Consider the following 27,973-nt stretch of genomic DNA (forward strand, 5'->3'; position numbering starts at 1 on the left):
GGGTCAAACTGGAGCAAGCACTGGGTTTGAAGACAAATCATGCAAAACCAACTGCTTCCTGATGGCCAAAAGGAAACAAAAAAGATGCCCTAAATAGCATGTTTATATAATTCCCCCTCTTTTAAATTCTGTTATATAATTCTAATTACATTGGTTCCTTATGAGTCTTTCTGTATTACAGTACTTTGTATATTAGGAAAGGCATCATGCAATTCTGTCCTGTGTCTGAACTTCTACTTAGCTTGCATTGGACTGCATAATGAATGGTTGGTGAGTTACATTTTTGACCCAAACATGCAGGCTTCCCTTTGTTCTCTAGCCCTCCTTGCAGCCTGCATGTGGCCTTCAAGGCTCCTTCCAGATGGCAATTGTTGACGGCCTTTTACAGTGGCAATCCATAGGATATCTGTTTCACCCAACATATGTCTATTGATTGTTATGAATGCAGCAGGTGACAAAAGGAAAATACATACAGTATATTTAATGAACAGGCCTAATCTTAGATGTGTTGCTTGGAAGACATATATAGGGTTGCCATATTTCAAACAGTGAGCTTTGGAGGGGGGGCAAAAAGGAGACAGAGGGAGGAACGCAGTGGCTGATGGAAAATCGGCAAGCACGGCACTACTGCTGTCCGGATTTTCCCAGACATTTTGCCGATTTACGCCCGGACACTGCTGCGAACTGCAATATTCTGGATGTGCGACATGCAAAGGCATAACGTGGGTTGGCAGTTTGAATCAGAGGCTGCAGAAATGGGAGAAACGTTACCTTCTTGGAGTGTAATGCTGGAAGCCCCTCCACTATCATCTTCTTTTGCGATCACTCGTAGCCGAGTAAGATTGTCTTCCATAAACACGGTTTTAACAATGAGTCCATAAGTGACTGTGGAGGCCAATTCTGGATCCACACGTCCTTCCACAGTGGGGACATTGGTTTCTGGGTGGAAGTTGATCACGGTGTGGATTTGCCAAGCGTGCCTTCCTCTTAGTACATTTCTCCCTTGCGTCCTGAGTTCGAGTATCTTCAAAGCCCATGACACCTTTGGTAAAGGCTGTTCTCCAACTGGAGCGCTCGCAGGCCAGTGTTTCCCAGTTGTCAGTGTTTATACTACATTTTTTTTAGATTTGCGTTGAGACAGTCTTTGAACCTCTTTTGTTGACCACCAGTATTACGCTTTCCATTTTTAAGTTCGGAATAGTTTCTTTGGAAGACGATCATCAGAAATCCGCACAACATGACCAGTCCAAAGAAGTTGGTGTTGAATAATCATTGCTTCAACACTGTTGATCTTTGCTTCTTCCAGTACACTGATATTAGTTCGCCTGTCTTCCCAAGTGATGTGTAAAAATTTTCAGAGATACCGTTGATGGAATCTTTCAAGGAGTTGGAGATGGCGTTTATAAGTGGTCCATTTCACAAGCATACAGTAAGGTTGGTAGTACAATAGCTTTGTAAACAAGCATTTTGGTTTCCCTGTGAATGTTCCAGTCCTCAAACACTCTGAAATAAACCACATGCCATAAAGACACCACAGTCTCTGCCGTGCCTCATCTCCAAAGGCATCACAAGCCCTGGGTAAGTGCCTAGACCCCTGAATCTCGCACAGCTCAGAGATTGTGGTGGCATGTAACAATACGGTGTTTGGAAGACATATATAAATTGCATCTGTGTGAAGGATTGAGAAACCGCCTGAAGGGGTCAATTAAAAAACGAGGCTAAAGGTAAGAATGTGAGGATTCTTACATGAAAGAGGGTTAGACCTCTCTCCAACCCCCACCTTTGCTTGCTGGCTTGTCTTGGTTTGAATTGCTACTCTTTTGAGTAATGAAGCGATGACGCAATGACTGAACACAGCTACCTCATAACATTTCACGACTGGGGTGGGGTGGGGAAAGGGCGTTTCCAGGCAGTCACATCCCTCAGGACTCCATTTCCCAGAGATCCCCGCGCACACCTTAACCCCTCCCTGCCGCTCGCTCGCTCGCTCGCTTTTATCTCCCGAATCCCGCTGCTGGCAGAAGCCACAACCTGCTTATCTGGGCGCGCTCGGGCTGCTCTTTAGCAGGGCTGTGTGGGCGCGCGCGCGGCTGCGGCTGAAGCCCGCGCTGGGCAAGCCCGCCTCACCTTTCCCTCGCTAAGCCGCCGGGGCGAGAGAGGGGTCCGCTGGCGGTGCGCCTTTGCCCGGGCAAGAGGAGGGGAGGGAAGATGGTGCTCCGAGTGTTCGTCGCTTCCCTCTCGGGCTCCGTGACGGTGAGTGTGGGAGAAGGGGAAAGGGGCGGACGGAGGGAGGTAGGGCGAAGGAAGGCAGGCGGGAGCCGCCTTGCGCTGCGCTCCTGAGAGGACTTCCTTAGGGAGAGCCCCGCAGGCGACTGGCGGCTGATCCCAAGGGGGACGCTGCGTCCCCTCAGCGCCGAACCAGACGCACCAGAACCGCCGCCCTGCAGGTGAACGGAAGGAGGGAGGGGAATCCCCAGAAAACCGGCTCGTCACGCCAGAGGTAGAGCAGTTCCATTGAATGGAGAGCATTTCGGGTTGCCCTATGGAGGCTTCTCCGTCGCTCCCCGCGGAGGGACAGCTCTCTGCTTTCTCCCTGCTTTCACCTCTGGCTGGCCGAGAAGAAGGCGCTTGCTTGGCTCACCCCGAGCTCTAGCGGCCCCTTTGGCACCCAGCCCTGGAGGACCTTCTGTCGTGGTGCCTGGGTTTCTGATAACGGGGCTTCTTTCCTTCCTACAAAAATAAGGCCAGGGAGACGAATCCTTCCTCCTTCCAACCAATCAAGCATCTCAGAATCAGCACCAGGGTTGCCAACTTGAATAAAATATTTGGGGGGAGGGCAGGTAAGTCCCGTCCCACGTAATCGATCACATGACGCCGTGCATCTACAGTGGTACCTCGGTTTAAGTACACAATTGGTTCTGGAAGTCTGTACTTAACCTGAAGCAAATTTAAGCTGAAGCGAACTTTCCCATTGAAAGTAATGGAAAGTGGATTAATCCGTTCCAGGCGGGTCCGCGGAGTACTCAACCTGAAAGGTACTTAACCCGAAGTATGAGTGTAATTGGTTCTGGAGTACTTAAATTGAAAGTACTCAAACCGAAGCGTACTTAAACCGAGGTATACTGGTATGGCTGTATACTACCGGTATTTGAATGGCAATGCTCATCAACTTGCGGGGGAGGGGGCTCAGATACTGTATTTTATTTTTGGGGGGAGTTGGCAAAGGGACCTCAGCCCTTAGGAGTTCACTCCTGTGGTCTGAAGCGTTGTTGTCCCCTTTGGCCTCCAGCCCTGGAGGGCCCCAAGTACGTAGTAGTTGTAGTATGGCGATCTGGGTTTCTGATTTTGGACTTCTGTTTGTGAAAAGGTCAGGGAGACACTTGGTTTTAAGTAAAAAGGGGAAAGGATTAAAACACCTCAAAATCAGCAGGAAATGATGAATGCTCTATTTACTTGGGATGGGGAGGGGAGATGCACATAAGCTCACATGGCTTGGGGGACTATTGGATCTGCCCAGATTGCTGCACATCTGCACATCTAGACAGATTGCTGCACATCTAGACTGAGGTTCTATTCACAAAGGTAAAGGGACCCCTGACCATTAGGTCCAGTCGTGACCGACTCTGGGGTTGTGGCGCTCATCTCGCGTTATTGGCCGAGGGAGCCGGCGTACAGCTTCCAGGTGATGTGGCCAGCATGACAAAGCCGATTCTGGCGAACCAGAGCAGCACACGGAAACACCGTTTACCTTCCGAGGGAGCCGGCATACAGCTTCCAGGCGATGTGGCCAGCATGACAAAGCCGCTTCTGGCGAACTAGAGCAGCACATGGAAACACCGTTTACCTTCCGAGGGAGCCGGCGTACAGCTTCCAGGTGATGTGGCCAGCATGACAAAGCCGCTTCTGGCGAACCAGAGCAGCACTCGGAAACGCCATTTACCTTCCCGCTGTAGCGGTACCTATTTATCTACTTGCACTTTGACGTGCTTTCGAACTGCTAGGTTGGCAGGAACTGGGATTGAGCAACGGGAACCGCTGACCTTCTGATCGGCAAGCCCTAGGCTCTGTGGTTTAACCCACAGCGCCACCTGCATCCCTCTATTCACATGTATTTGGGCATAAATTGAAACTTGATGCCACAGTGCACTACTGGGTAAACATATAATCATCATGTGCAGAAAGGCAAATTCCATTAAGGGCTTGGCATTAAGGCATTGTAATAGAAGACGTTAAGAGACAGAAGAGGCAAAAATATTTATGTAACTGAACCAAAAAGTGTGTGCTGAAATATAATTTATACTGACACATGCAGAACAGTTGAACAAAAACTTGTTTTCTTTCCTGGTACCATAATCACCATAAAATATAGACTTGTGTAAGTCAAAGAAGTCTGGTAAATATTAATGTCTGAGTCACTGTGATCCTAACAGCTTATCTCCCACTGTTAGATTTAACTAATAATATTTACACATGATGAACAAATGTGCTGCTTAACCAGTAGTAGATGGCTTTAATTAATATAATGATTTTTAGGTGACTTTAAAACCTGCATTTTAACTGGTTAATCAGTTTACATTGAGGTATGCTTGTTTTTGCTGGAACTTCAATGGAAGTGTCTTTTGAGTTTGAAATACTGAAGGAAGTGTATCATGACTTGCAGTTTAATAGGCAAGAGGTGCAGCTTTTAGCTGGAAGGAAAGGCCAAGTTTACTATTCCCACCCCTCATCCATATTACGGTAACACACAAGAATGAAGACAGCCTCCTATAATAGAACAGTGTCACTTGTAACTTAGATGTCTTGATTTTAAAGTTGTCCCCTGCCATAATTACCCCACCCCAAATCCTATACATGCATACTTCATAGAATTGTAGAGTTTGGAAGGCACTACGAGGGTCATCTATTCCAACCCCCTGCAATGGAGGAATTTTTTGCTCTCCAAGGGGCTCCCATGACCCTGGGATTAAGAGTCTCATGCTCTACCAGTGTCATTTGCCACTAAGACTTTCTCAGTAAATATGCTTATGAACTACGGTACTTAAGCTGAATGAACTACTGATCCAAGCTTTCAGCCCTCGTTCATAGTTCCCTAGCCCGTGACCTGTGGGAACCTGTTCTGCACACCATCTTAACATAGTCCTAAATACCCAAGAAATGTTTTCAGGTTTCTGTGTTAGCAGCAAAAATTTTTTTTAAGTGCCTTGTGGCACCTTAAAGACTAACTGTGTCATTCTAACCATGTTTACTTAGTAGTAAGTCCTAATGAATTCAGTGTGACTTAACATCAGGTAAGAGAATGCAAGGCTGCAATACTAACTCCAGTCAGGAAAATTCAGTCCCTGGTTGGCTGGGCAGCCACAGGGCATCTCTCATGCTAGCAGAGGTAGAAGGCAGGGTAGGTAAATGGCTGTGCCATCCTGGGGCTGGCACAGCAGTCGGGCTTCAGGGATCCAGCAGATTCCAGGATAGTACAACCACTCCCTGAAATGCCCCCCTTTGAAGCTTTCCACGGACTATAAACAGTGAGGATCATGCTGGCAGTATTTCTGCTGGCCCATTTGGTGTGCATCGATGCCAGTAAAGTGATGCACCCCAGCCCAGTGCAAAAGGGATTTGGGTTGAAGCTTTAGTGTCTAAGGTGCTTCAAGACTCATTGTTGGACTTAGGCTCTGGACTGCAGTACCTTAAGGGCCACCTCTCCCCATATGAACTGACCCAAGCTCTGAGACCCTCATCTGAAGTCTTTCTTCATGTGCCTGCTCCACAGAAGGTCCGGAGGGTGGCAATACAAGAACGGGCCTTTTCTGCAGTAGCTCTTCATTTGTGGAATGCTCTCCCCAGGGAAGTTTGTCTGGTGCCTTCATTTAGATGGCAGGCAAAAATTTTCCTCTATAGCCTGGCCTTTGGCATTTACCTGTAGCTTTTTAGAGGTGGGTGGGGTAAGAGTTCTTAATGTGTTTCTCTTTCCTTTTAGTTTTAATGTATCTATGTGGGGTTTATTGTTTGCTTGTTTATTTGATCATAAGTCGTTTTGGGTTGCCCTGAGCAAGAGAAAGCAACTAACAAATTTAATAAATAAGTAAACTTAGCTTGTATATCTTAGTTTGCATTCTTGCAACAGCACCAGTTTGGTATTAGTTTGATAATTTAAAGGTCATCGGGCCAAGCAAACTATGTCACATTGAAAAATTAAATAAATTGTCACAGTCATGTCAAAGTACTAAAATCAAATAAATATTTCTTCTGACTTTGTGTTAGTGGTTCAAATGTCCTATATATTTGTCTTGGTGTAATTGCTTTTTCATATAACCTGAGACAACTGCATATCCATTTCATCTTGTAATCCATTTATCTATTAGGACTGGTAATTCAGATTTCTGTAATTCTGCTAATTCTGGTATCTGAAAAGGTAATCTGATTGTAATTATTGATCCATCATTATCCATTATGCTGGTACTGTACTGAACTTTGCATTCTGTACGAACACATACACACTGCATCTGTAGACCATGCATTTCTGCTGAAAGACTTTTAGCTGTATAATACCTGTGTTCATTTCATTGGCACAAGGAAAGTGGAACCTCTTAATACAGTTTGTCACGATGCATATGCAGTGCTCAGTGGCTAAGTGCTAATGGCCAATAACAATTATTTATCCACGTCAGGAGCCTGCTGTGTAAATATAGATTCTTTTCGGCACTTGTACAATGTACAAGTCATTGAACACTCATAATAGAAGCCTTCCTCCTATTATTACTGTCAGTTATTAGCTGCTGGCTTATATTATAGTAACGGAACACCAACATATTTCGTTTTTGTCATTTTTTTTAAAGGGTGCAGATGATTTCTGTGTATGACAGAGGTGGGGAATCTTTTATAGCTCAGTGGACCAGATTGTTATCTCCTCTACCTCCCACAGGCCAAATTTGACAGGTGGGTAGAGCTGCCCATCTGTCAATCACTTGATGTCGCAATGATGTCAAGTGACCTTTTTTGCTCTAGGGCTCTTAAGGAAAACCCCTAAAAATAATCTCTCCCTCTGCACTTAGAAAATGGCTTTACAGGTGCTTACAAACACACTGTCAGCCAAACCCTGCCCTTACCTGCCCCACAACTGGCATCATAACAAGACTGGTGTGGGCAGGTAGGCATGGCTTGGCCAAACTAGCCTCATGGGCCTATTTAGGCCTGCAGACTGGAGGCCTCCCTGTTACGTATGGTGTAAAAGCTAGGGTACTGTAAGAGATGGGTGGCTTAGGGCACCCTGGAGTACAAGAAGTGCTAACCTTGTTTTTCCAGCAGAACTTGAGATATGCAGGTGGAACTCCCATGATATATTGCAGTGCAATTATGCTGGTGAAGAGGTGCTGACAGGGCTGGCAAAAATAGGGTGGAATCGTGGGGGAGGATCACGACTGTACCCCCATTGGCTGCCAGCTTTTTGCACCAGTAATGTCTTCCCATTGGCTTCAATGGGAGCGGGGGAGAAACAAAACAAGTCTCGCCATATTGGCATGACGTAGCATAAGATAAGGTGTTATTCAACACCCAGTTGCACCACACCACCAATTGTATATGAACCCTGCATAGGGAGATAACACATCAGATAAGAAGGTGCAGTGCATCCCGGGGCCATATATTTCTGGCTTCAAGTCATACATACCTAGAGCTCACAAAGGAATGTCCTGGTTTTCGGGGAGGGGCAATATGGAGAAAGGAGCACATTACATAACAAGGGGGCTTTTCTGTGCACATTGCTAACACTTCCCCTACTAGAACCCTCATAGGTACTCTGCCACGAGAGGATCAGCCTCCACTCTGTTCCAACAAAGTGAGTTCCCAGGAGAGAGTACCCCACAAGGGTAAACAAGGGAAGAGGGGAAACAACTGTTTTAGTGGATAACTGCTGCAGCCATCTACCACTTCCTTTGCCATATGCAAACACATGGTTGGTCCGACAGCGGGGAGAAGTGTTTCCCACACTTGGGGGAGGCATTCCTCCTTGCAGCCTTCCACCCCAGCCATTGCCACTGCCGCCCAGTTTCAGAGTTCACCACCACCGATGGTGTTTAATAAAGGCTCTAACTATCCCAGCCGTGTCTCTGTTCCTGTGATGGTCAGCAGATAGGGTCCTGCCACCCTTCCCATTGTAATGTGCCTCAAGTGTTAGCATCCAGGGACAGAGGGTTCTTCCCTTGCTTGCTGAAGATCCTGTGCTTGTTGATGGCCCTTGTGCAGGATGGTGAGGGGAGCAATCCCAGAAAGTCATTGCCCTTCTGACACTCTCCCCTCTTCCTTCCAGCTACTGCTGTTACGGTTGTATCTCCAGCTGTTCGACCAGGAGAAGTGGAGGGGTTTGGGTGCATAGCAAGGTGATCCCAAGAGGCACCAGTAATTCTAATGTCAATGAGCTTGTGTGGCTAGATTGGATGGTGCCACACAGCCACCATATGCCAGTCACTCTGGCTATGTCATTGCTGAGGCTCAAGCCTTATTTAATCCCTCCCAACTTCAATTATATTCTAAGGGGAAGAGCAAGGGTGAACTCATTGTCTCCTGGATGCTCTCCTTATACTTCCTTGAGTCCCTGGGGCCTTATATGTAGGGGGCTTAACTTTTGAAGTAGGGTGCCTGCTGTATTCGAATTGGCTCCTTGTGTGTTTTGAAACCCCAACCCAGACTTGTTTTGGCACTTGATTGCTACTGTTACATGCCTCTGCTGCTGGTATGTGTGGCTCTGTCCATTCTTTTGAAATGCATGAGATGCCTTTGCAGGAATTTGTACACAAGGAAGTGCTGTGTGTGTGAGAGAGAGTACTGAAAAGTAGCAATCTGATCCATGTTTACTTGTTAGGAAAACCAACAAAAAAATGTATTGTAGCATCTCAATTTATTTTAGTATAAGCCTTCATGTATCTGATGAAATACACTCCAGCACGCACACTTATATGCCATAACCAATGTGTCAGCCTTTAAGGTGGGATAAGGAACCCAGGACCCTCCAGATGCTGTTGGAGAACAGTTCCCACCAACCCTGAACATGTTGGTTGGTGCAGTTGGGATTTGGAGACCCACAGCATCTGGATGATTGCAGCAAATTCCCTGTGTTTGCTTCAAGGCATCCTTCCCCTTACAAAATATCAGTGGAACTTGTTACTTGGAAATAGGACCCAATGGATCTTGTATTCACTGAGGCTTGCTCTCCCAAATAAGTGTGTGTTTAGGATTGCAGCTTAAATTTCTATTATTATTATTATTATTATTATTATTATTATTATATTGTAGCTAATCTGTGCCTGTGGCTTTTTGTATTAGAAAATCAATGGAGCAACAGACTTTTAAGATGGGCTGGGCATTGATAACGCTGATGAAATGTTGGACATGATTTTGTCCAGCAGTGGTTCATCTTTTATTGCATTAAATGCAGACCTTTCCTCAAAGCGAGCACCAATGAAAAGCTGTTTCTGCACATGAAATGCATCCCCCACTGAGAACCTCTCTTCCACTTCTTCTCCCAACCCCGCTACCACAAAAAATAGGTTTCTCTTTATTTCCAAATGTGCCTCACTAATCATGTGGCGAGTGATTTCATTTCTGGCAACACTTATTTGGAAGATGAGGGAAAGGAGGGTAACTGAATCTCCTTCTTGGCAATTTGCGCTGTCAGAAATAGCAGTGCCAAGCATCCATCTGGCTTGGAAGAGGTACAACCTGCTTCACCACACAAGCTTTTGGGGATCAGGTATATCTCCCCCTCTGTATCCCCCCCATTATTGCCTTTCATTGTTGAAAAACAATATCTGAATTTGATCATTCTCTGCGGGTTTGAAAAAGAAAACATTCAGTGCAATGACAATGTCAGACAATTGGAATGCATTTTCTGGCTTCTGATGGTGAGACATGAATGCAGTTGGAGAAGGTATCTTCTTCCTAAAAGATGGCCTCATACTGATGTACTCTACTGATCTTGGCATTCTGTTGAAGAGGGTCTCCTACAGAAAGCATATCGGTACTGTACTGTACAGAATTGGGCCTTAAGTATGGCACCTACCCTTTGGAATGTCCTCCTGTTAAATATCAGACAGGCCACATCTCTATTGCTGTTTTGGCACCTATTGAAGACCTTCCTTTTCCATCAAGCCTCTTAAATAGAAATCTTTATCCTAGTTTGCATCTGCTGTACTGGATTTGAAATTTTTTTTACCTGCAGAATCATTTTCAAATGCCAAAGGTGTTTTTGTTTTTGTTTTTACCATGAAATCGCTTTAAGGTATTTTATGGGGGGGGGGGGGAACCTCTCAGATCCATGCTTTCTAGACACAGGACAAGCAGAAGTGCGGACAAGCCCTTAAATGGAATCAAATAAATAAAGCATCCCTTCATTTCCATGCTGGTTGAGTACACATTTTAAGTTCTAGATTTGTAGGTGCCTGTTCTTTCACTGGATAAAACTAGTTTTGCTGGAGTTATAAGGCCTTGCTCATCACTTCCTTGGAAGTTTGAAGGAAATAAAGCAACCGGTCTTGGGCATGTACGGCTGGAGGTTTTCCATCTTAACTTGTTGAAACCTGTCTGGCGACTGCACATTTTTTGTGTCTACTGCTAAACTGCTTAATACTGACATTTGTTTAGCAGACTCTTGTTATCTATCTGCTGATTGTGCTTTCGGGCTAAGCCGCTGAATAAATTTGCTCCGACGTGCAGAAATGCTAGTCCTGTGTTCCCTACCAGTTGATGAGCTAATTGTCTATGTTGAAAGGGGGAGTGTAAGCTCTGCTTGTGAACCAGCTGACAAATAACATATTTCAGAGGTTACTGCATTTTGCTTTGTCCGTTGGCATAAATGCATTCACTGAGGTGAGCTTTCCCCATTTACATTTTGTGTTTGTGTTTGTGTGTGTGTGTGTGTGTGTGTGTGTGTGTGTGTGTGTGTGTGTAGCATTTAGCAAGTGCAAACCTTTCTCTCCTCCCCCCCCCCATATTAGAAGTTTGGAATGATGCGCTTCAGTTTTATTCTTTTGGTCACTTTAAAGGCACTGGAACAAAAAGTGCACTCTGTATATTAATTACTTGTAGTATATGGATGTTAATGTGGAACAATTAGGCACTTGCAGCTGACCTGCAAGTATTTGGCTTGCTAGTTTGACACCGGATATTCAGTCTAGTCACATGGTCCCATTGGTTTCCATGCCTCCTTGATACATTCTTCCAAAGTTGACCAGTCATCAGAGCTGCTGTGCCTCTTGTTCCCATGCTGCCAAGAACACAGTCCTACACAAGAGTTTTCCCTAGCCCATCTTTCCCACTAATCCACCGGATGGGTGGGGTATAATTAAAAATTAAATAATAATTTTAAAAAATTATGATTTCCTCATCTCTTTAGACTCATTTTCTCTGAGGCCCTTTCCTGCCACTGCATGTACCGTGTTTCTCTGAAAACAAGACACCGTCTTATATTTATTTTTCCTCAAAAAAAACACACTATGGCTTATTTTCAGGCAATATCTTATTTTTCCCCTCCTCCTCCTGCCGCAGCCGGCATTGCTGCTGTGCCTATCACTATGTCTTTTTTCGGGGTATGGCTTATATTCCTTGAATGCTTAAAAATCCTGCTATGGCTTATTTTATGGCTACGTCTTATTTTCGGAGAAACAGGGTAAACAGCAGATGATTTTCTTCATCTCCCTACTATATGTTCTCTATGTTTCATTCCCATGGCCTATCTCTTCCATTTACTTCAGCTACCCTTCCTCTAGGGCAGGCACCCCCAAACTGTGGCCCTCCAGATGTTCTGGCCTACAGCTCCCATGATCCCTATCTAACAGGACCAGTGGTCAGGGATGATGGGAATTGTAGTCCAAAACATCTGGAGGGCCAAAGTTTGGGGATGCCTGCTCTAGGGTCTCTCTTTCATGCATCCTGGATTGAGACTATACGCCATCAAATTTGAAACAACAAAATGCACTCCTTTCATGGGGTGTATACACACTACCCATATCAGCAGGGAAATGTAGTTTTTTTCACCTCCCTGTGTTGACAGGTAGTGGAGTTCACTTGCATAGCCACCTTTATAAAAATACGATGATGTGTACACAGCATATGCTTGTAATTTTTGAAGCAACCCTGAACTCCCTTATGTTCCTAATCCTCTATTTCGCTTGGTCAGCATCGCTGGCTCTGTTGTCCCTTCTTGACCACATCTCTCCTCCTGGAGCTGAGATTGACAATCAGTTCCTAGTAGATAGATGTGTATAATATGTGTAACATGATGCACAGTGAAAAACACATGGCATTGTTGTAAATGCAGTAGTGTATCTCCTGTGAGGTTTTGCTTCCTAGCCAAAGTTTCCTTCGCAGAAGTTGTACTTCTTCACAACAGTCTGTCAATGAACTGCTCCCCTTCTAGCAATTAGAATGTTTTGCAAACAACCCAGGCAAAGATTGTAGTTGATAGTTAAAATGATATTAAAAGTGGCTATTATGTGTCACTTTCTCAATAACTCCACAATTCTACAGTTCTATGATTTTATGAAGTAGTGTTAACCCACTATTTTAGGAAATTCTGGACTACAGGATAACACTTATTAAATATAATTGTGCTAACAAGTAAAAAAAGGAATTGTATGAGTATGCGTATTATTATTGTGTATGTATATAATTATATATAATTAACTGCATACTTGTAATACAATATAATCTTTTTTCCATTTGTTAGCACAATTATATTTAATAAGAGTTATCTTTTAGTCAAGCAAATCCATGGTCTGTAGACCCTTTTTTGCCAAGATTACATGCTTGAGCATAGAAAAATGCAGTTTTCACAAAACAGAATGTTGGGTTAAAGGAATTAATGTTGAGTATACTCAACATTCTGGTGAACCTGCATTTTTTTAAAATGAGGAAATACACTTCTGCTGTATTTTTGAGGAGGGCTGATGTACCTGTTAGCTTGCAAGCAAAACACAAACTCATACCAGTGATTCTAGATGTGAGCAATATAATGTATAGGTATAACCTTACAATAACTCCTAGGCTGCATTGTTTTGCTCATGGAACTAAATGCAATTTGCATCTGAGTAAGCAAGTACCGTATATGTTGCCATTTATTGTAGTGCACTATATTGTGCTTCTATCTTTGCCATTTTTCAGACTGGAGATAAGAGTGAAAAACACTCACCAGATTGTGCTTTATGGATTACTTGCTGTGAATAACCCATCTGTAAATCTCCATTTTGTGTCTTCTGAACAGTCATTAACAATATATGTGCATACAGACATGTCCTTCATGAATTGCCATTACTAAAAACATTTCCTACTTACAACAGCCAAGAGTCTAAGGAAGGATGTAAAAGGCGCATAACAGGCATTAAGAGAGCCTCAATGCTATATTTTTTTAAGAGGCAAAAGCATTGTACTGTGTTATAAGGACTAGACAGATTGTGCCAGCTCGATTAGAGGGCAGTGCATCAAACAGCAATCTTTGCAAAAATTAACCTCCCACTGCTGGTTTTTTTTTTAAAAAAATGTTTAAAAACTGGAGAGCATATTGCATGATAACATTCTCTCATCTCCTAACATTAGAAGTTAATTGAACATCTGCCTGGAGAAGCCAGCAGTTCTCCTGTGATGTACATAATGATGCGGTTGCTATGGCAAATAGCCACTGAGTCACTGATTTTCGCCTTTCTCAGGCCCCCAGTTGGGCTTCTTAACGAAGTATTGCTCAGATGATCCCAGCATATGTCTCAGCTGAGTCAATGGCCTGCTGGAGAAATGGTTTTTATTGGCTGTTGTCTAATTTTGCTGCATAACATCAACCCTTTCCCTTGAATTCAAATTTAATTATTTGTAAGGAAACAAGAGAACCTGCCCTTTTCAGTTGAGGTGTCAACAAAGGCACATTGGTAGCTTCATGTAACCCTAGAAAGCTAGAAAGCGATGACAAAGCCACTTGACCCACCCTGCGCTTTAAGAGTAATCTATATATACAAAAATGTAAAAATTGTGAAACTGCGTTTTCCACTTTTATCCGTAACCGCTTGACCGATCATCCTGAAATTTTGACACAACGATCCAGGCCACTCCCCGAGCATTGTTGCGGACAAAAATCCCTGAAATCACATACCTGGGCAGGTATAGACCTGGTTTTCCACCAAGTCAAACAGCACCTTCAAGTGGCGTAATACCCTCCTCCACCCTTCCCTTCCTGTGAAATCTAAGCCACACCCACGGACCAAATGACATCATCAACCAAGCAACTGAAACCACCAAGGCGGCCATTATCAGACAGACTAGGCTGCTTTCCAGACTAGGCCAAGTGGAGGTAGGGGCCTGCCTGGGAGGGATGGGGGGGGCGAATAGAGGGCAGGGATACGTAATGGGTCAGAACAGGGTGGGGGGAGACACAGGGATGAAACCTGCCCTCTCCACAGTATCTCGCCTTGACTCAGGGGGACTCTGAGGCTCAGGGGGATCTGAAGGGGGGCTATTACCCTCCATTTCACATGCTAACGCACAGCAACGTGTGCAGGGCCAGCTAGTCCAGAATAAAATTGCTTTGGAGTGATGTTTGTGCAACCTATTGTGTCCAGGAATTCTATAGGTTCACAGAACAGTAAGATATTCAGGTATGGCCCATGGAAACATTCTTCAGTTTCCAGTGAGGGGCTTCAATGCAAATATGAAAATTGGACATCTTCAACCCTTTTTTAAAGATAAAAAAATCTAATTTTAATCAGTTTAGCAATGAAAAAAGTTCTTCTACATCAAACATATTGTTGGCATCCATCTGTCTCAAGAGACAATGGAGTGTGTGTCTGGGGGTGAAGTCAAATTGCTGCTTTAGCAGCACGCAAGGTTTCATGGGGTGCAAGGTCCTGGGCTGCCCAGATAACAAGACCCCCTCTTAGCCTTTCCGCTATGGTCCAAAGGAAAACAGAGCAATAAGTTTGTCACCAGCTTGGCTGCAGGAGCTGCCAGAAGGAGGCGTACAAGGTGCCATCCAATCATCTTAGCGATTCCACTCTGGATTTGTTTAGTGTTTTACCCCTTAGCCTTTTCTCAGGGAGATACTCTTTTTTTATCATAACAATTGTAATCCTGTCAAGTCAGAGAGGTGGCAGGCTTGGGGATTTCTGTCTTTCTCCTCTTAACAACCCTGCAAGGTAGGCTAAGCTGAGAGGCAGAGGCTGAAGATCAAGCATCATGAATCCATATTCAAATAGCAAAGATGCCTCGTGTTGCTTCCTTCAGTTCGGCAGTGGTGGAAGCTGTTTTCTCTTTTATCAAAGCATATTAAGGCCCAGGGAAGATGCTGGATGCCTTATCTGGCATTTATGCAGGATAAGGTGAACAGCTTACTATGCTCTAGTGATTTATTCCCTGAGCGAACCAACAGAAACAAAAAAATAGAATGCAGGCACAGCCAGTTAATAAGATACCCATGGCTGCATCAAGCATGTTTGCCTGCCTTATGTAATGAGGTTGCAGACAGAGAGTCCCGAGTGCTGACACTATACTGAACTAAATCCCAAATACCATTCGTTCATATCTTGAGTCTGAGTGTGCCTCCGTCTTGTCTGCCTCTCTTCATGCCTAGCTACATTAAGTGGAAGTATATGGTGATCTACTCATTGTTCAGATAGGTTAGCTAAGACTTACTGGCTGGTGCTACTGGGAGCTGTAGTCCAAAGTATTTTCAAAGTATGATGAAAATATCTTCAAGGCACCAGGTTGATGGGTTAGTCCTGTTCCGTGCCTTCAGTGCTTCCCTTCTTGTCACATGGCTTAGGTCAGCTTCTCTGAATTTGGATGTAACACCCGCTGCAGGGAGACTTTTCTGCTTGTGTCTAAACCTGCCCATTGATTCAGAGAATAAAAAACCTGTGGAAAAATAGAATTTAAAATTGGCCATGGGAATGAAAGGCTGCATCCTTGGGTTATGACACAACTGGTCAACAGTGGCACTTAAGAGACCTGCATCAACAAGAACATTTTTTGCCTCCCAGTTCTACCATCATGGGATTGTGACTGGGGGAAAAATGCAGGAAATGCATCACACTTAAAAGTCCCATTGCCAGAAATCAATTGTACTGCATGTGTTCAAAGTAACTTTATCCCACTAACTTGGTTTGCATAGTGTCTTAGCAAACAACTTAGTTGCATCCTGATTTTGTTTTGTTCCCCCTGCCCCCCCAATCCCAGATGAAAAAGAGGCAGCAAGACATTGTACGATTTCTGGAAGGCAACAAGATCAACTTTGAAGAGGTGGATATCACCATGTCGGAGGAGCAAAGGCGATGGATGTATAAAAACATTCCTCAAGACAAACAGCCTGCACAAGGCAACCCACTCCCACCCCAGATTTTCAATGATGATCAGTACTGTGGAGTAAGTAACTTTTGAAGCTTCTATCTTTCCCACCTGTTGGCTGTTCTCATCTTTGTGAACTGCATAAGCACCAGTGGTTTTTCCTGACAACTACAGAGTTGACCCCAGGCTTGTGGGGCATGCCTAAACACCCACAATCATTGGACTGAGCCAACATCTGGAAATACCCTTGCACTTTTATTTAATGCCAACATAATGTGACGATTCTGTTAATATATCTGAATTCCCAGAATCTGCTTTAATCTCTTTCTAGTTGCTTGACTGTGCTGTCTTTGCAATTAAGTGCAATGAGCACCTGAGCTTTGAAAATTGATAATTGAAAACGGGACCCTCAGTCTTGTGATGGTGGGGTCATGAGTGATCTAAATCTGATTTACAAAGTATTATTGGTGGTTCAGACTGTCCTTGGAAAGCAGCCAAGCTCTACCCTTTCTTGTTTTATATTCAGTGCAGTCTGCTTGACAACCTGATAACTACGGTATTTCTGAAATTATGGGAGCTTTCTTTGCCTTTCTGTATGTTTTCAGATGTTGTAGAGAAGGGTGAAGCAAATCTCTCTGCATATTTTCTCATGGTTGAGCAAGGACGCCGAAGATGGGTTTTTGCTGAAAAATTTTCTGCAGATATAAGAGTAAAAAGGAACACCCCCTCCCCTGTGTTCATCATTTTGCCCCTTCATTTCTCCCTGTGCATCATCATCATCATCAGTATCAGTTTTAATTTATCACCTGGTTTTCACCCTAGGGTGCCAGGGTTTTTAATACAACATTAAAAACAAATTATATAATTACAGTGGTGTGTGTGTGTGTGTGTGTGTGTGTGTGTGTGTGTGTGTGTGTGTGCATGATTAAGAGAGACATAAAAGCATGCTCTGATGCATGCTTTGAACACTGAACTCAAAGGTGATAGTTTTACCTTTTAAAGCATGTCACTATTCTATGTATTTATGCAGTTCCTACACACACACACACACACACACACACACACACACACACACACACAATCTGCAAGGCATGATTGATAAATCCTTTCAAAGTGGCTTAATGATCTGTCTCTTCTGGCAGACAGCCATGGTAATTTTGTTAATGCAAGGAGATGCAAAACTATACTTCATTTATCAGGGATGCTTCTTGGGTGACATTTTAAAGACAGCAGGTGTACTCCCAAGTCACCCGCAAATGTGTGTAAATGTGATGTGAAAATGAAAACACTCAGCACAATAAGCTGGGTTTCTGTATTAGGGGAGGACCAGAATTCGGCTCTTGAAACTGCCAAGGAAGGAACTGTTGCTTCAGTAGGGATGCTGTTATACCTGAATGCTCATTCATGGGTGTTCCTGTTGTAGTTCTTGCATATGGGCCTGTGGCCTGCCAGATACTGCTGGGCTGCAATACAACTCCCATCATCCTTGGCCATGCTGGCTGCAGCTGATGGGAGCTGGAGTCCAGTAACACCTGTAAGACCACAGCTTCTCTCGCTACTTATGCTAGGTAAGTCGGTTTGCAAATGTGGGACAGACAGATGGACAGGGGAACCGAGGCTGAAAGCAGTTTGCTTATGGCAAACCAGTGAGTTCATGGCAGAAGTAAGATTGAAAGCCAGAGAGTTTCTGATTTTTTTTTTTTAGCTCAGTCTCTCATCCACTTTCCCATATCAGCACAGCTAAATGCTTCCTCAGCTAAATCCTGGGATTTGATGGAATCTCCCCTTTGTACAATCATTTTAATTAAAAGGAAGCCTTCTTGTTTTGATGCTGTGCAGTGATAACTGGATGTAAGTACAACATTTCCATCCTTATATTTTGGGACCTTGGCTTCCACATATTACCATATTTTTCCGTCTATAAGACTCCCCGATGTATAAGAAGCCCCCTATTTTTCGGGACTCAGATTTAAGAAAATGGGGGGGGGGAGAAGAGAGATACAGTATTTCCGTGTATAAGAGGCCCCCCCCCATTTTTGACATTATTTTAAAGGGCGAAAAACCTAGTCTTATACACGGAAAAATACGGTAATTTCAGACTAACTTTGTGTATAGCTCAAAATGGACCTGCACAACGCCTGCATGGTTCTGCCTAAAGGTGTTTGGCCCATTTGTTATGTGATGATGGGATCTCTGTGTGCTGGGACTTGTAGAACTTGGGTCCTTCTGCAGATTTCACATCAAAGACAGTTGTCTTACTTGTTGAACCCCCCCCCCCAAATCCTACTTAGCGGAGTTGTAGGCAGGTAGGGTGGAGAACAGAATGAGGACAGTTCTGCTTAGGACATGAAGCTCTTCATAGAATCAGAGAGCCAGAAAGGACCACCCCCTGCAATGCAGGAATCTTTTGCCCAACTTGGGGCAAACCCTTGACACCGGAATAAAGAGTCTTGTGCTCGTACCCTCCCCCCAACCGTTTACATCAAAAACAAATCAGGATTTTGCATATTCCCAGCAAATACTTGCAAAAACCTCTGAGAGTTTTTGTGAATACTCAAAAAGAATGCTTGCAAAATGCTCGAGTTTCCTCCCAAGGCCGTTGGTGTCAGTTTTTAGAATAAAAAACCATCGGGGCATAATTAATTAAAAAGTAAACAGGCACCCTTGCCTGTTGGGGATCCCTTCATCACATTATTTTGTGTGTAATGTGATGCTTGCTTGGATAGAATAAAGAGAAATCAAGGCGTGTGGGTGCAGCAAAACCTTCCTTACAAAATGGTTTCCTTTCAGGTAAGAGATAGTGGCGGTGTGTGCATGTTAGATACTTGTTAAGGCCTGCTTTTTTGTAGGAATATCTTATTGGAGGTATTAGAAGTTCACTTGAAGGAGGGGTCCCATTGAGGATATGTTACCCACACTGCAACCCCCCCACCCAGCCCCTGGCAACAGTGCTGATAGAATGAAGTGGTTGGAATCTTCCAACAGCAGCTTCGAAAATATTTTTCAGTCCATGAGCCATATGCCTTCATGGGCGACCTTCCAGGAGCATGCTAGTGGTGGGCAGAGCAGTGGATGTGGCAGTGCCATGAACAAGCCAGAGGTTTCTACACAAACATGCATATCTCCATCCTCCAGCCAAATAAGTGAGGTAAATTATCACAGTCGAAGGACACATTCCAGCCAAGCAAGAAACACTTTCAGGGAGTGCCTGGAGGAAGTTCATTGAGGGGTTTGAGGTTCCACTGCCGCATTTTGCTATTGATCCTGTTAACTAGTCACTTGCCCGAAGATTTTCAACAGTTCAGTGAATTCACTTGATTACTGTAGGTCCCATAAATCGACAGTACAATCCCCAAAAGAATACGAATATAGTATTTAACCATTTGGTAACCCCTTTGCCTTTTCAAAAGGCACGTGAGGCCTCTTTCTTCAGGGCACTTTAGAGCAGAATATCTTGCTTTCCTTTTAGATGTGTGGAACGCCAATTGCTTCTTGTTGGCTGGACTCCAGTGAATTTTGCCTCGGTTGCCTTTTGGAATTCAGATGCCAGCCTTGGGCCAAAGCTGATCAAACGTAGCCAGAGTTTCCCACCCCTGTTCATATGCTGCATCTTGCAAGTAAAGTGGCACAGCTGTCTGGTCATTATGTGTGCAGGTTGCTTTTCCTTGGCAAATTGTATAACGCTACTGCAGTGAATACTTCTTGAGCTCCCAGGGAGAAGCTAAACACATCCCCAAACTAATTTGCATGCTTTTAATGTAATTAGCAAAATAGCTTGCATGCCCTTTCCATTTGTGCTGCAGGTGGTACATCTCATTTGGTGGGCATATTTCACTTAATCTCATTTCCTTCAGGTCTGAGATGGTCTGAGAGCGCATGATACAGCCACTTTGCAGAAGCTAAGCAGGTCTGGGTCTGGTCAGTGCCTGAATGGCAGACCTAGAAACCTCTTGTACACCACCTTGACTTCCATGATGGAAGAAAGGTGGGATATAAATGTGTGAAAATACATTATCAGTTCCATGTGCGAAAAGCTTAAGTCAGCGCTAGGAAAAAGTACCTGAAAAACTATTAGAATTTGGCAAACATAATGAACTTAACTGGCTTCCTTTTTTCAAATGGTTTAATACTTTCTCTTGCTTTAATATATATCTACAAATGTGATATTTTCTACTTCTTTTTTGAAAATCCAAATAGAAAAAAGTGTGGATTCCAACAAGGCATGCACAAAAGTGTTGACTGAGATCTCTTGAGAGGGTCGAGTGGTAATCCTAAACATGCTACTTTGCATTCATAAGAGCTTTGGATACATTATGCCCTTAATTCCTACAACAATTTTGTAAAGCAGATCAATGTTATTCCCTTATTGCAGAGAAGAGGCTGAAAGTAGGTTAATCTAAGAGCAAACTTCATGAGCAGAAGGCTCCCTTGCAATATGGTGCAAGAGTAGAGAAAATTTGTGGGACGGAATTAACCCTTTCCCTACCAGATGGTTCTTGCCAGGTCATTTTCAAATGGTGTGTGCATGTATACAGCTGCACTCTAAAAGTGGAAGCAAGTACAGGCATGGTGGGAAATGACCTGTAGGACATTTGTAGGTGAGAAGAGTTGGGGGCAGGATTTTCAGATTTTTCTCTAGCATGTACCTCCTTCCTCCACCACCTCACATTCATGTTATCTCAGCAAAAAAACCACAAAAAACGAGTTTGAAACACATAGCTCCATCCTAAAGCAAGGTTGTGTCTGAAGCAAGGTCTGAACAGGGGTTTCTTAAGTAAATGCAGGCTGCACCACCATTAAAGGGTCCCAGATTTTGGAACAGCTTCTCCAGGGTTGTATGCTCAGTCCTCTTACCGCCCAATTTTAGGCATGTAGTGAGCTGGTCTTAGGTACAAATAGGGTTTCCTGAAAAAAGAGGATTGATGAGTTGCTGCAGGATGGAATTTGTAGCCCATGTAGTTTGCACATGATCAGTAGTGAATGACATGTCTTTTGTTTCTTTAAGCTTTTAACAACAAAGCCCCTATTCAAACTATAAGGCTCTTAGCAGAATGTGAAAGCAATAGGCTGCAAACAGAATTGAAGGGTGCATTTAAACACACACAGGGGTTTGTTAAAATATCAACTCCCAAAAGCAGTGCAGAGAGAGCTTTCATTTGAATCCCACAGAATCTAATTGCTCCTTAAAGCCAGGACTCTGGCCTTTATTGTCAATGAGACAGTGATATTAATTCTTTAAGAAGCCAAGGGGTTTGCTAGCTGGCTCTGAATATATTTCTTGATATTTCTGTAAGAAACAAATTAATCAGCTATCCCTTGCCCATTGGGAGGGGGGGCAAACTATGAGGTAACCCTGCTATTGATTTATTGAACTTTCGTTTAGAAACCTGCCTTAGGAACAGATGGCTCCTAGCTATACATTTTGGCGCCTCCCCAAGTTATGTTGCAATCTTGTACAAACTTGCCGGCCTGGGAGTAATCCTCATTTAACTCAATGGGGCCTACTTCTGAGTAGACGTGCATAGGACTAAACTGTCAGGTTGTTTACTTTATTATTAAAAAAAACCTATTTAACATTTAGGCAATTAAACCAGAAATTGCAACCTCTACTCCTTTTTTCATGTGAAACTTGAAACTAAGCCAATAGCTGAGAAAGCTGCAGAACCTGTTTCTGGGAAGTAGGCCTGAACTGTGTTTAGGCTGTGTACTTTGATGCTTTTTGGTGGAATGCCAGAGCTGTTTGCTTCTTACAATGAACATATGTAATTATATTACTGTGAATTATTAATCATTATCTCCACTTCCACTCAGGGCAGTATGTTCGATGAACCAATGATCTGATTCAGTTCATCTGATAAACAGCTCTTTATGCTCCTTTGAATTGCTTTGATGGTGCGGATCATCAGGTGGAATGTGGCCTGGGTTTAATTAAATTTATTCTATCTGCCTCCCTCCCTCTTTTCCGTATCAATTACAAAGCAGGAGCGAGAACACACATTCTCAAATGATGGGTAAACTGGAATTATCCTTCCATTACTATTATAAAGTTACTCCTTTATATATCAGTAAGCTTGATTATACCGCACCTCTGATACAATATCAGTGGGATGAAGCTCTAAAAATCATACTTACCTTTTCCCCCTCCCCTCCCCTCTCTCTAGGATTATGACTCATTTTTTGAAGCCAAGGAAAGCAACACCGTCTTTACGTTTCTTGGGTTGAAACCTAATTTGGCATCAAAGGTGAATATTTCATGATACGAGGCTTAATGAGATTCAGCTTGTAGTTTTCAATGTATATTTTCTTTCTAGAATATACAACGTGATTCGAAAAATGAATAAAAGGGTATGGGATGTTTTCAGCAACATCTTGGCTTGAACCTAAAATAAGCACAATTGATTATTTTTTCATAATTTATAAACACTTAAAGTCACAGTGTACTCAGTTAAATCCTCATAGTGTAACAGATTTCTAATTCAGCTATTTTTAAATTTCTTTTTAGAGTCTGATACTAATAAAACCGCAGAGCCTAGAGCTTGCTGATCAGAAGGTCGGCAGTTCGAATCCCTGTGACGGGGTGAGCTCCCGTTGCTTGGTCCCAGCTCCTGCCAACCTAGCAGTTCGAAAGCACGTCAAAATGCAAGTAGATAAATAGGAACCGCTACAGCGGGAAGGTAAACGGCGTTTCCATGTGCTGCTCTGGTTTGCCAGAAGCAGCTTTGTCATGCTGGCCACATGACCTGGAAGCTATACGCCGGCTCCCTCGGCCAATAATGCGAGATGAGCACGCAACCCCAGAGTCGGTCACGACTGGACCTAATGGTCAGGGGTCCCTTTACCTTACCCTTTACCTTACTAATAAAATATCAAAGAAACTGGTCCTCATTGAAACATGTGTATCTCGTACTGTGTTGCAAACTTGCTGGATTTCCTGAGAATATTGCCAAACCAGGTCACAGTTTGCTTTGTGTGTGACCTGGAGTCATAGCAGATTCATTTGGCATCCTCCTCGTGAGCAGATAAAGCTTAGAGCCTGTTCCTATGAAGCACCTTTCCAGGCTCTCTTAACTTGTTTGGCCCCATTGACCATTAGTGATAGCCGTCCTCCCTGCTATCTTTTTAAAAAAGGGGGATTGGCATAGAGGCAATTGAGGCTCAGCTACACAAACTATGATATGTAAGCCCTACGCATGCATTTCCTCCTCCACCCACTGTTAATCACATGGAAGAGGAAGCAGAGAGGATGACTGCAATTGCCCTGCTCCTTCCATCCCATTCCCAGTCATTCTCCATTAAATGGTAGGTGACCCTCTATACCACTGCTGGGGAGACAGTGGCCGTGTACTACAATCCCCTTCATCCTGTCCCTTGGCCATACATGCTGGGGCTGATGGGACTTGTAGTTCAGCGACATCTGGAGGGCCAAAGCACGAGCCTGTTCTTCTCATGTAGTAGTAGTAATAATAATAATAATAATAATAATAATAATAATAATAAATTTATTTATACCCCGCCCATCTTGCTGAGTTTCCCCAGCCACTCTGGGCGGCTTCCAACAGAACAGAACATTAAAATGCAATAATCTATTAAACATTAAAAGCTTCCCTAAAAAGGGCTTCCCATGTGCTTTTGAAGGGTACTAAAATGCACAGGGAGTTTGCATGAGCAGAGCAGGTGTTTCTAATTTTCTGTTTTCAACTCCTGCTGACAAAGTTTTTGTTTAAAATGCCTATTTATAGTGTCATTGCTGCAATTGTTTTTGTTTTTAAAATGTGTATTTTGATGCTTTATTATTTTAATGTTGTGTGTGGTTCGTCACTTTTGAGTAATTGTTGTAAGATAAAATAAGCGTTTGAAAGAAATAACTATATAATTGTTGGTTCTTTTTTCCTTTTTCTTTTTAAACAAAAACAGGAGTCGGAGCCTTAGAAAAAGTTCCTTGAGGATTCAGCAAGCACATTGTCTGGGTGAATGAAATTCTTGATGTCCAGCACACAACTGCTTCCGTAGTGGATCACTGTGATGCCCACCAATATGCACCATTAATATTTTGTTCAACACTGAAAAGATGAAATAAGACTTTGGCTACAAAAATGGGGTTATATGGTGATGGTAAAATGGTAATGATGGGGGCGGGGTGTCCTTCCTTTTCCCTTTTCCTTTTTGCAAACATATCTGTGGTGGATGCTGGATACCATTGACCCCTGCAGTCTCTGATGCCATATTTGAGACATTACTTCCAATCTGAAAGTGACAGGTGGGTGTGTTGAATCTGATTGTACAGTGAGCATTGTCAGAGTTTCAGATGTTTACTGCACTCTGAGCTGAGAGTTAATGGCAGGTGTAACCTGCTGTTCTTGAACACAGTTAAATGCTAAAGTCAGCAGCACTGAGCTGCAAAAATACCACTCCAACAGAATATGTGCTAATTGTGCTATTTGTACTGAAATGTGCTTATTATGGTAGATGTTGCCTGGTATTATCTTTCTACTTGGAGGGGGCGGGGAATCAAATCTCACCTCCTCTGGTTGGTATTCAGCAGCCAGTTCTGAAAACAACAACCATCATCTTGCATGTACTTCATAGATTGCTTTGATGCAAGGGAATTAGCTGGCAAGTAGATTCTAAAATGAGAAGCTGACAAAATGGACCTTACCTCTTGATGAGAACACCAGGCATGTCTGTCATTTCGAGCTACATTTACATGCATTTGCCAAAAATGTTTTGTATGAATTATAGATCCCCCCCACCTTACAAGCATTGATATTACTTAAAAACCCTATTGCTGTCATTGAGATTAATTGTAGAACAAAGGTTAAAATCTGTAGTGTGCCATGTAATACAGTATAATCAGCGCCTGTAAAAGCATACAAGCCAGAACTTTAAGTAGATTAATAGTTCTATTGCCTTAAAAGTGGAAGGGTATTGGGGGGGGGGTTCCTAAAGAAAGAAGCATTATATTTTTGCCTGTAAATTGTATCACTTTACATAATAGTGCTGGATTGGACTAGTGTGTTTAGCGTCTTCCAGTTCAGAGTCCCAAATAGCTATACTTGGCAGTACGGATAGCCTATTCTGTGAATCTGTGAGGCATCTAAATGAAAAGTGTGGGGCCAAACGATAGCAGCACAATCCTATGCAGAAGTGAGTTAAATAGGTGCATAGCAATGCAGCCTAGCTGGGTTTTAAAAGACCACTTATCAATTCAATATTTATTGTTTGAAGCGCAAGCACCCCCTCAAAAATATGAATGCCCCGATTTAAGGCTCGCATGAGGTGCACATAAGCCTGTCCCAGATCCAAGACAAAGTTCACAGTCAAGAGAAAGTTAATAATCTTACCAGTGGAAGAAGCTGGTTCTCTCTTGCTTGAGTCTCGTTCATTTTAATGGGCATTTAAGCATGACAAAAGCCCTCTTCAGGCATTCATTTTAAGCGTAAACATGTGACGGAGGGCTGCAACTATGAACCCACCCTACCCAGTCACTGTTACCATTTGGAGAGTGAATGTATGAAACAGGGAGCTTCCTGTTGGTTCCATGTGCCACAGCATTGACTTTCTAGTGTTCTGAAATGTGTAAAAATTTCCCAAAAGTACAGGAGAGTTCCTGTTCCATCTGTTCCACCCTCTGCAACACACAGGGAGCTATGAGAACAGGATCAGAGCTAGGGCACTCATCCCTGCAGCCTGCCTCACCTGTTTACACAGGATACGAAGACCTGAATACGGCTTAACTAGCTTTGGACTGGGGCTAAAGGACTTCACATATTTGTTGTGGGAGCAAATATGCCACTTATCCCCCCCATTTGCTAGGGCTTCCTTTTTTGATCAGGGCATGTTCCTTGTGTGCATATCGGATCCTCTGTATCAGGGCAATAAAATAGTTCAGGTGTTGGTCCTAAAAGTACTAAAGGAAAAGGGGAAAGTGCTATGGAATCTTTAATGATAAAATCACAGATGATTATAAAGCAGGCATAGGCAAACTTGGCCCTCCAGATGTCTTGGGACTACAACTCCCATCATCCCTAGCTAAAAGGACCAGTGGTCAGGGATGATGGGATTTGTAGTCCCAAAACATCTGGAGGACCGAGTTTGGAAATGCCTGTTATAAGGTATTGTATATGAGCCCTATTTTGTTACTCACAGCTCAGGGAAGTTTTGAAAATGGTTTTGTTGTTGTTGGGGGCAGAACAAGTCTGCTCTTCTGGGATGTGTGGGGATGGCAGCTTAAAAATCCACTGTGCTCTATCCATTCCACCAGGAACATGCAAGTCCTTGAGCTGCTCTTTGGAGTTTAGTTAATTTTAATTATAATGATGTTTGTAATAAGCAGAAGGCACATAATTTAAGATGCCTTAATGGGTTTTATGTGGGGTGTGTGGGTGGGGGAGTGTATTCTTAGAATGCAAGAATAGTTCAAAAGGTGCCCTGTTTTCATGCCTTTATCAGCTCTATAAATTCACTGTTTGATTTTTAATTCAGAGTTTGGCTTTCATTTTTATATTAAAATTTTGTAATGTGCTTGAGTTCTTTCTGTTTTATTTTCATTATATTGCAGCCTTCTGGTTTTCTTTTATGTAAAAGAACATTAGAATGCATCCCTTTCAGTTGGTGGTTAACCCCCCCCCCAAAAAAACCTCTCATTTATTTTTATCTCTTTCTTGTCCTGCCTGTTCTGTTGTTTCCAAGCCCCTCCTAGGATGTGCTCTTATCAGGAAAATTAATATGGAAAATTAATCTATCTCTATTGAAAATATTCCAATAGTGTGAGACTAGCTTTGATCTGTGTAAAAAATACCCTCCTCATGTGATCACTTGATATTATTAATTGTGATAAAAAGTATTTCTCCCCCCCCCCCCATGCGCAGCCACATCTGACAGAAAAATAGTTGTGTTCATAAAAGTGGGCCACATTCTTTTAAAGGCATAAATCAATGCAGCTCTGTTGGAGCAACTAAAGTTATCTTCACTTAAAAGCATGTCAGACTCAGAGTCATCATCATGTTTCATAAAGTTGGGATACACTATGATTTGGAAGAAAAGGAATTAACTGAATTATCAAATTCTGGACCAGCCAGTTTCGCTGCAAGGATTAGCTTTGCATAAGGCGGGGGTGGCTAGCCTTATGGAATTAGCCCCAGCTGCTATGGCCAGTGGTCAAAGGATGCTGGGAATTGTAGTCCCAACAGCAAAGACACAGTTAGTTTCCTTATCTCTGGCATCAGATCTTAAGCAGGTGTTCCCTTCCAATTTCTATGTGGTATTAGCACTGATGGAGGGAATGTGGGCCTCACTAATTCAGGTGTTCAACTCTACTTTTGAACATAAAAGCTTGCTGGATCAGGTCAGTGGTTTATCTAGTCCAGCACCCTCTTCTCATAAGGTCCAATTGGATGCCTGTGGGAAGCCCAACAGCAAGACCTTAGCTTTCAGCATGTGAGAAGAGGGCAGGAGAAGGACAAGTGTGCTGACTCTGTCTTAGTCCCCACCCCACCCTGGTCCCCAGGGGTAAGCAGAGAACCTTTCTCCTGTGCAATGTGGGACCCTGCTCATGGTGGTGAAGCCCTAAACATGTAAGTGATCATTGGAAGAGGCCGTGTGTTGGATTAGGATATGTGACAGCTTCCCCGTTGTACGTTTTCTCTCATTGGGGAAGTTGAAT

General features: G+C 43.3%; 1 protein-coding gene across 1 annotated transcript; it reads left to right on the top strand.

The window, feature by feature from the left end:
* The first annotated feature begins 469 nt into the window (after window positions 1-469).
* On the top strand, window positions 470-26,837 carry SH3BGRL2 (SH3 domain binding glutamate rich protein like 2). Its single transcript, XM_035109542.3, has 4 exons — window positions 470-2,253; window positions 16,204-16,389; window positions 22,473-22,553; window positions 24,226-26,837. Exons 1-4 carry the CDS (start codon window positions 2,209-2,211, stop codon window positions 24,238-24,240), a joined length of 327 nt encoding a protein of 108 aa, XP_034965433.3. The 5' UTR covers window positions 470-2,208; the 3' UTR covers window positions 24,241-26,837.
* The last annotated feature ends 1,136 nt before the right edge of the window (window positions 26,838-27,973 follow it).

The sequence above is a fragment of the Zootoca vivipara genome, chromosome 3, assembly GCF_965207765.1.
Source record: "Zootoca vivipara chromosome 3, rZooViv2.hap1.1, whole genome shotgun sequence".
NCBI classification, from domain to species: domain Eukaryota; kingdom Metazoa; phylum Chordata; class Lepidosauria; order Squamata; family Lacertidae; genus Zootoca; species Zootoca vivipara.

Excerpts from the sequence above, each read along its gene's own strand:
- SH3BGRL2 (XM_035109542.3), top strand. The coding sequence starts at position 2,209 with ATGGTGCTCCGAGTGTTCGTCGCTTCCCTCTCGGGCTCCGTGACG. Across the intron at positions 2,254-16,203 it reads CCCTCTCGGGCTCCGTGACG|ATGAAAAAGAGGCAGCAAGA; the intron begins GTGAGTGTGGGA and ends CCCCAATCCCAG. Across the intron at positions 16,390-22,472 it reads ATGATGATCAGTACTGTGGA|GATTATGACTCATTTTTTGA; the intron begins GTAAGTAACTTT and ends CCCTCTCTCTAG.